This window comes from Aotus nancymaae, unplaced genomic scaffold (assembly GCF_030222135.1).
Source record: "Aotus nancymaae isolate 86718 unplaced genomic scaffold, 86718_ANA_hifiasm-v0.15.2.pri h1tg000010l, whole genome shotgun sequence".
NCBI classification, from domain to species: domain Eukaryota; kingdom Metazoa; phylum Chordata; class Mammalia; order Primates; family Aotidae; genus Aotus; species Aotus nancymaae.
Genome location: NW_026988421.1, coordinates 28895829 through 28905285, shown reverse-complemented (window position 1 = coordinate 28905285; position 9457 = coordinate 28895829). Strand labels below are relative to the sequence as shown.

Below are 9457 nucleotides of genomic sequence, written 5' to 3'. Positions count from 1 at the left end.
GCCAGTCCTCCTCCTCTTCCTTTCTTTTTTTTTTCCCATCCCTCCCTCCCCACTTCCAACCCTGGGAAAAAAATGAAGAGAAGCACACCAACCAAGAAGCCTTTTCACTTCATTGTGTTTTCCAGCTAGACCTGAACAGACAGTGATCAATGCAACCCTCTCTCACCCTCCCTTCTCTCTTCTACTCTCGTGTCCTCTTTGTGTTGTTTTTTTTTTTTTTCTCTTAGACTGTGTCTTCAGGCTTAGGAAAAAGCAGCTACCTCCCAGCAGCATGAAGAAGCAAGAAGCTGCAGTTGCCTGCAGCAAACACAACAGGATTGTAACAGGTCCCCATGGTCCTTGTTGCATGGAAGGGTGGACAAGCAGGGGATCCTGTTAGGATTCTCTGAGAAACTTCTCAGCTTGACCACGTCTGTCCCAACCTAGGTTTGGCTACAATAAGTCACACAGAAAACCTTGCTCTCCTACTTCCTCTGGTCAAGAACCTCCTGAAGTTCGCCCCATCCCCAAGCAAGGAGTTTTCATTCCAAGCTTGAACAAACCTGGCCCACTGGACTTGAAGTCAATGAGTGTGAAGGAGGAATACACCTTTTCCATTTTCAAAGAAGCCTAGTGGGATTTTGTTTTTTTCCAACAGCCCTCCAAACTGGCAGGGCTTTCAAAGCTACAAATTTCCATGACCCCAGCCTTCACCGAAGAAAAATTTCCTGGTTAGGTTGGCATGTGTGGAGGTTTTAGGTGTACAAGTGAGAAACACTGAACAAATAGTTAAACCTGAGCTATGAATCAAATTAGTCTAAACAAGATTCTCCCCTATCCCCATGCTGTACTAGTTACCCTCCTTAATCCCTATCCCAAACATATATTCAAAAATAACTACTATTTGTCAAACACCCAGTAAGTACCAGGAACTGAGCCACATGTTTTATTTACTTACATTACTCATTTTATCTTCACAACTATGCAAGGTAGAAATTATGTATCGTTTCTTCTCTAAGGCACAGACAGGTTAAGCAATTTCCCTAAAGTCACTCAGTTCAAATCTCAACCCAACAATCACATAAGTGAATCTGAAAATCATCATGCAGAGCAAAAGAAGCCAGACAACAAAAGAGTACTTACTATATGGTTTCATGTATATAGTATGGTAGAAAGTGCAAATTAAATAGTTGTCATAGAAAGCAGACCAGTGGTTGCCTGGGGATGAGGCACAGGGAAGAGGGATTACAAAGGAGCAAAAGAAACTTTAGAGTATGATGGAAATACTGATTATCTTGATTGTTATAAGATTGTTAATAATGGGCCGGCTATGGTGGCTCACACCTGTAACCCCAGCACTTTGGGAGGCCGAGGCGGGAAGATCACCTGAGGTCAGGAGTTCGAGATCAGCCTGATCGACATGAAGAAACCCTATCTCTACTAAAAATACAAAATTAGCTGGGCATGGTGGCACATGCCTGTAGTCCCAGCTACTCGGGAAGCTGAGGCAGCAGAATTGCTTGTACCCAGGAGGCGGAGGTTGCAGTAAGCCAAGATTTCGCCATTGCACTCCAGCCTGGGCAACAAGAACAAAACTCCGTCTCAAAAAAGAAAAAAAGTTATTATAACGGTTTTGCAGGTGTAGGCATAAGTCAAAACTGACCAAATTATACATGTTATATATATGCAAGTTAGTGTGCTTCAAGTATATCTTGATAAGATTGAAACAAAGTACAAAAGAAGCTGGATGTGGTGGTGCACACCTGTACTCCCAGCAACTGAGGCTCAGCCAGGAGGCTCTCTTGAGTCTAGGAGTTCAAGACCAGCCTCATCAACTTGGTGAGACTCTATCTCGAAAAAAAAAGGAAAAAGCTGAATATTACTCTGATCTAATCACTATACGTTATATGATCAAACACCACTATGTACCTCATAAATATGTACAATTATTATTTGTTAAATTTTTAAAAAGGTATAGGGGTAACTTTATTGATCTGTTTTGTACTGTAAATCTAGTTTACATGTAAATCCTTGGGACGTTGAATAAATGTACACATCCTTATCATGCTGTAAATAAAATCATCCTCCCAAAAAAGCATAAAAATATCCCATCCTGAATCATTTCTACAAGTACATTTACTCTTTTTATCTTTGATATCATAGGGCTTAGCCACACTCTGGTTCAGACTTTTATTTTATTATTTTTTTAAGAAAGTCTCACTTTGTTGTCCAGGCTGGAGTGCAGTGGCGCGATCTTGGCTCACTGCAACCTCAGTCTCTCGGGTTCAAGCAATTCTCCACCTCACCCTCCTGAGTAGCAGGGACTACAGGTGTGAACCACCACGCCCAGCTAATTTTGTATTTTTAGTAAAGATGGGGTTTCGCCATGTTGGTCAGGCTGGTCTCGAACTCCTGGCCTCAAGTAATCTGCCTGCCTCAGTCTCCCAAAGTACTAGGATTACAGACACAAGCCACCATGCCTGGCCAGGTTCAGACTTTTATGCCGTTGTCTCTGAGTTCTCTTGGGGTGAGAGAACCTAGCTGTTACTGGTTTTTCTCACTGGAAATTCCAATTAGTGAGGCCTATGATTCTAGAAATTCTTCTGTACCACTCACAGTTAGGTCCGCTATAATGTCAATGTGATGCAAATAATTATTTAAAGCAGCAGTTCTCAAATTTTTTGGTGTAAGGGTCCTTTCACACTCATGAAAAGTACTGAGGACACAACAGAGCTTTTGTCTATTGTGGGTAAAATCTATCAGTGTTTTGCTTGTTTGTTCTTTTTTGAGACGGAGCTTTTTGCTCTTGTTGCCCAGGCTAGAGTGTAATGGCACAATCTCGGCTCACTGCAACCTCCACCTCCTGGGTTCAAGCGATTCTCCTGCCTCAGCTTCCCAAGTAGCTGGGATTACAGGTGCCCACCACCACACCCAGCTAATTTTGTGTTTTTAGTAGAGACAGGGTTTCTCCATGTTGGTCAGGCTGGTCTCGAACTCCCAACCTCAGGTGATCCACCTGCCTCAGCCTCCCAAAGTGCTGGGATTACAGGTGTGAGCCACCTCGCCCAGCCTCCATCAGCGTTTACTCAGAAATTAAAGCCGAGAACTTTTAAAGACAGCTAATTCATTTTTAAAAAGAATAAACCAATTATATATGACATAACATTTTAATTAAACATAATTATATTTCCCCAAAAATTAGTAAGAAGAGTTGCATTGTTTTGCATTTTTGCAAATTTGATTTCTGACTTCATAGAAGATATGATTCTTCTATTTCCTTCTTCAGTATGTTGCAATGTCACGTATTGTGTAGCATCTGGAAAATGCCACTGTCTACTTGTGAAAGAATGAGAATGAAAATGGTAAATAACATCTTAGTATTAATTTGAAAATAGTTTTAAACTTGCAGAATCCTGAAAAGATCTTGGGGACTCATGGGGTCCCCAAATCCCACTTTAAGAACTGCTACGGGCCAGGTGTGGTGGTTTACGGCTGTGGCTCAGTCCTCAGCACTTTGGAAGGCTGAGGTGGGCAGACTGCTTGAGCTCAGGAGTTCAAGATCAGCCTGGGCAAATCTCCATGGCAAAACTCCATTTCTACAAAAAGTACAAAAATTAGCTGGGTGTGGTTGTGTATGCCTGTGGTCTCAGCTACTTGGGAGGCTGAGGTGGGAGGATTGCTTGAGCCCAGGAAGTCGAGGCTGCAGTAAGCCATGATCATGCGACTGCACTCTAGCCTGGGTGACAGAGCAAGATCCTGTCTCAAAAAAAAAAAAAAAACAAACAGCCTGCTGATCTAAAGTGTTCAGGACCATAAACTATTTATTCCAGTTCTTATGCTACCACCCCCACTGTTTTACCTTACCTTGTGAAATCTTGAGAGGTAGAGGAAGAAACTGGGGCACCGTGAAGCATCAGATGGAAGGCTGTACTAATAACTCTCCTTCAAAGTCCTTTCCACCCCTGTGAATCTGTGGCATGGGGTATTTTTCTTTTAAACAAAATCAAGAGAGCCAAAGGCTCAGCAGGACCTAGATGCACAGGATGGGGGACTGAAGCACAACAATGGAAACATCACAGTTTCCTTGTGACCCTCTTGCAGAAAGAGGAACAGCTGCCTCCTCTCAGGGCTTTGCTCTGGTTTACCCCATAGTGGTGTAAAAGCAAGAACGTGGGGTCCTGAGGGAAGTTCAGACAAATCTGAGCTCTTACCTGTTCCCTAAACAAGTGCTTGCTGGGCTAGAGCCAGCACTGGTCCAAACCCTCAATCCAAATTGAAAACTTTGGCCTCTGACATGGGGTAGAAGGCAGGGTATGCATTTAGAAGTCAATAAATTCCAGTGTGAATTTTGTTTCTCATTTTTACAGAGCATGCAACCTTGGGTAAATTACTGGAATTCTCTCTCTCTTTTTTTCTTTTGAGACAGAGTCTCACTCTGTCTACCAGGCTGGAGTACAATGGTGAGATCCTGGCTCATTGCAACTTCTGCCTCCCGGGTTCAAGCGATTCTCCTGCCTCAGTCTCCCAAGTAGCTGGGTTTACAGGCGCCTGCCACCACCCCAGCTAATTTTTGTATTTTTAGTAGAGACCAGGTTCCACCATGTTGGCCAGATGGTCTCAAACTCCTGACCTCAGGTGATTCACCTGCCTCGGCCTCCCAAAGTGCTAGGATTACAGGCATGAGCCACCATGCCTGGCCTCATTACTGGATTTTTCTAAACCTCAGCTTCTTCATCTGTAAAAGGGAAATCATAATATCCTTATTTTTTCTCTTTATTTTTAAAAAAGAGATGGCTCTGGACATGGTGGCTCATGCCTGTAATTGCAGCACTTTGGGAGGCTGAGGAGGGAAGCTCACTTGAGACCAGGAGTTTGAGACCAGCCTGGGCAAAAATAAAAAAAAAAAATTTTTTTAATGCCAGGTACAGTGGCTCATACCTGTAATCCCAGCACTTTGGGAGGCTCAGGTGGGAGGATTACTTGAGGCCAGGAGTTTAAAACTAGCCTGGGCAACACAGCAAGATCTCATCTCTACAAAAAAAAACAAGAAAAAAACTAGCCAGGCGTGGTGCACACACCTGTGGTCCCAGCTACTTGGGAAGCCAAGGTAGGAGGATTGCTTGAGCCCAGGAGTTCCAGGCTGCATTGAGCTATGGTCACAACTGCACTCCAGCCTGAGCAACAGAACACAGAGCAAGATTCCATCTCTAAAAAGAGAGGGGGAGAAATGGGGTCTTGCTATGTTTCCCAGGCAAGTCATAGTGCACTACAGCCTCCAACTCCTGGGCTCAAGGGATCCTCCCATCTTCTCCTCCTGAGTAGCTGGGATTACAGGTGAGCACCACTGTGCCCAGCTCATAATATCCTTCCAAAAGGATTATTGCACAGATTCAATTCAATAAAACATGTAAAAAGCCCAGTAGAGTAATTGGCATATAACAGAGGCTCACTTTTAATGCCTGTCACACTTTTACAGAAAATCAAAGACAAAGTAGAAATGTACCACAGCATTAGACAGACCTGGGTTTGAATCCTAACAACACTAGCTCTGGGCAAATCACTTCACCCACCTCGTAGACTTATTGTGAAAGGTGATGGAAATAATGCTATAAATCTCCTGGTATCTAGCCCATGTCCTACAGATGGCCACTGTTACAACTGAGCACTTGCATCTGGGGCTACTGGGAACCCCCACATCCCCAGAGACAGCCTCTTTGGGGACTAGTCCATCATCCCTGGAGACAGGTTAGGATGGCTGGCTCTCAGGCTTTAGAGAGAGGCCTTTTCCAAAGGAGTGAATCCAGTCCTCACTTGGGATTTCCCATTTCCAAATATTCACCAGTTCCCTTGTCTCCAAATATTACACCGAGGCCATCAATGATGGGGCATTAATGTCCAGAGGAACTGTTCCCAAGGCAGAGGGAGAATGGACACTGTGTGTAAACTCTACACTCCACACAGGGGAGAGGCTGCACAGGAGGCTCTGGAGTCACACTCAAATTCAAATCCTGGCTTTCCCATTTCTGTACTAACTGCAAGACATAGGGCAAATTACTTGGCCTTTGGAAGCCCACTTTCTCATCTGTAGTTGGGAACAATGACAGTACTAGTGATAAATGTGAAGAGCTCTTAGCACGGTACCCAGCACACAGAAAATACTTGAGTTCAAGTATTTTACCTATTTTTATCACACTTCTATTATTTTTGCAGCCAGATACCAGTGTTTTCACAATAATCCATATATAGCTCACATTCCTACCTAAACATGCTCAGGAAGGGGCAGCATAGCTGTGGGAGAAATTGCTTATTTTCACTTTAAGGAGAAATTTAAAAACTAAAGCTGAAGCTGGGTGCAGTGGCTCATGCCTGTAAACCCAGCACTTTGGGAGGCCGAGGTGGGTGGATCACCTGAGATCAGGAGTTCGAGACCAGCCTGGCCAAAATGGTAAAACGCGTCTCTACTAAAACTACAAAAATTAGCCGGGTGTGGTAGCGGGCACCTGTAATCCCAGCTACTCGGGAGGCTAAGGCAGGAGAATAGCTTGAACCCAGGAGGTAGAGGCTGCAGTGAGCTGAGATCGTGCCACTGCACTCCAGCCTGGGTGACAGAGCGAGACGCCATCTCGAAAAACAACAACAACAACAACGAAAACCCCAAATAACTCAAGCTGAGCTCAGGACCCAGGAGAAACCACATGTCCTGGGGCTCAAACCACTGGGTCATGTGACTCGTGCGCTTGCGGCAGTAGGGAACAGCAGGACTTAAAAAAAATCTCTGAGAGGACAGCCAATCAGAAGGCGCTCAGGGTAGTCGGGTCGGTCGGTTGCTGGGGCGACGTTGGTCACTGAGGAACCACGTGACTTAAAGAACTTCGGCTCCAGGTACCACCAATACCTGCCCAGCAAGGCTCTTGGTTGGGGATGGCCCCCGAAAATCTCGTTGGGAAAGTAGGAGGAGAAGGGGAGAGGGGCAGAGGTTTGGAAAGGGTGGGGGGTTATAAAGTGGACCCCGAGACTGAGAGAATGAACGCGCGTGGGGCTGGAGAGGACCCAGATGAGGACAGGACCTGAAGAAAAGACCCCAGAGATGACTGGTGGTTCTGGGACCTGTGGAAAAGGCTCTCCTTGAAAAGTGAGGCCTTGAAAAGGATGAGGAATGGTTAGTGAGTGCTCGTTGTATGCCGCTACATGCATTTAATCCTAAGGGAGGTTGAGTCATTTGCTCATCGTTCCACAGCTGTTAAATGATGGAGCCAAATTCAACCTCGGATCTGACTCCTAGATCCTTAGCTGTCTCCAGGGAGGTGCCCCGAAGGCTCCCCAGCTCCACATGAGCTCTTGGAAGGCTCTGAGGGAAAATACCAGAACAGAAGGAAAGGTGATGGCAGCGGAGAGATAAGGAGGGAGCAATCAGGATAGGGAAGAGAAAAGAAGAGGTTGCAAAGGAGGAGGGAGATAGGACGAGACTGAAAAAGGATGGAGAGTGGGGAGAACAAAGAAGGGTTGAGATGGAGCCATAGGAAAAGAGGAATCCGTTGAGAAGACAGGATGGAGCCTTGGTGGGATATGAGGGTGACCCTGGAGAAGACAGAGAGGGAAACGGTGTGGGGTCTCGGAGGAATCAGAATCAGCTGGACCATGATCCTAGGTGCTGAAGAGCAAGGGTTGGAGTGTAGTTGGTGTTTGTGATTTGTTACTTTCTTGCTGTGAAAGCGTGGACCATGGGGATTATTATTCATGGAGCAATCAGCCAACTACTCAGCATGGCAAAAATGTCTTCCCGAGGGAAGCTGGAACTGAGGTCTGACTCCTTATGGCTTGAACCGTCGTGGTCTCAGTTTGCAAATGAGGCTGGATTGCCATATTCAGATTATTGGTGCACTGAATGGGCTCACCTGGCACGTCTTTGCAGAGTCATCAACAGTTTGATCTAAAATTCTCTTCTCTTTGAACTATGTTGTGGTTTGTAGGGTTTTGGTTTAAAAAAAAAAAAAAAAACTTTTTCAATTCGCCATTTACGGTGGAGCCACTACCAAAATGCAGATTTTTGTGAAAACTCTTACGGGGAAGACCATTACCCTCGAAGTTGAACCCTTGGATACGTTAGAAAATGTAAAGGCCAAAATCCAGGATAAGGAAGGAATTCCTCCTGATCAGCAAAGACTGATCTTTGCTGGCAAGCAACTGGAAGATGGACGTACTTTGTCTGACTACAACATTCAAATGGAGTCTACTCTGCATCTGCATGGTGGTGCTAAGAAAAGGAAGAAGTCTTACACCACTACCAAGAAGAATAAGCACAAGAGAAAGAAGGTTAAGTTGGCTGTCCTGAAATATTATAAGGTGGATGAGAATGGCAAAATTAGTTGCCTTCATCAAGAGTGCCCTTCTGATGAATGTCGGGCTGGAGTGTTTATGGCAAACTACCTCGACAGACATTATTGTGGCAAATATTGTCTGACTTACGGCTTCAACAAACCAGAAGACAAGTAACTGTATGAGTTAATAAAAGACATGAACTAAAAAAAAAAAAAAAATTGCCAGGTGTGGTGACTCATGCCTGTAATCCCAGCACTTTGGGAGCCCAAGGTGGGCAGGTGGATCACCTGAGGTCAGGAGTTCGAGACCAGCCTGACCAACATGGAGAAACCCTATCTCTACTACAAATACAAAATTAGCCAGGCGTGGTGGTGCATGCCTGTAATCACAGCTACTCGGGAGGCTGAGGCAGGAGGGTCGCTTGAACCCGGGAGGCGGAGGTTGCAGTGAGCCGAGATCACACCATTACACTCCAGCCTGGGCAACAAGAGCAAAACTCCGTCTCAAAAAAAAAAAAAAAAAAGTATTTTATTGCTAATGGTTTCATAGTTTTTATCTTTTTTTCCTCTAAAAATCAAAGAGATCCTGTGTTTGATCTTAGACATTGTAGACTAGGAAGGGGAGCTTTTTTTTTCCTTCTTAGGTTTTTGCTGGGACCCCAGAGTTCAGTCTCTTGAAGGAATGTTATTGGAGGATGTGAACATATCAGAAAGGAAGTAGCAATGGAATAGTATTCGACAGTAAAAAGGAATGAAGAACGGATGCATGCTACAACATGGAGAAACCTTGAAAAGTTATGCTAAGAGAAAGAAGCCAGTCACAAAAGACCATATATTATAGGATTCCATTCATATTAACTGTTTAGAATAAGAAAATTCATAGAGACAGAAAATAGATTAGCCATTGCCTAGGGCTGAGGGACACTGAGGGGAATGAGGGTGACTGCTAAAAAGGTACAGGGTTTCTTTGGGGGCTGATGAAAATATTTCTAAAATTCTTGTGGTGATGGCTGCACAGCTGGGGATATACAAAAAGCCCACTTTAAATGGGTGAACTGTATGGAACTATGATTATTATTGGAGGCAGGGTTGCCCAGGCTCTGTTGCCCAGGCTGGAATGCAGTGGCATGATCTCAGCTCACTGTAACCTCTGCTTCTCA

The 9457-nt window shown here is 44.7% G+C and overlaps 1 protein-coding gene across 1 annotated transcript; it reads left to right on the top strand.

Annotated features, from left to right (window-relative positions):
* Positions 1 to 8016: 8016 nt before the first annotated feature.
* Positions 8017 to 8472, top strand: LOC105708146 (ubiquitin-ribosomal protein eS31 fusion protein-like). The gene has a single exon (XM_064373661.1). It carries the CDS (start codon positions 8017 to 8019, stop codon positions 8470 to 8472), a length of 456 nt encoding a protein of 151 aa, XP_064229731.1.
* The last annotated feature ends 985 nt before the right edge of the window (positions 8473 to 9457 follow it).

What these genes read in the sequence shown, in the direction of transcription:
- LOC105708146 (XM_064373661.1), top strand. Translation starts at nt 8,017, where the DNA reads ATGCAGATTTTTGTGAAAACTCTTACGGGGAAGACCATTACCCTCGAA.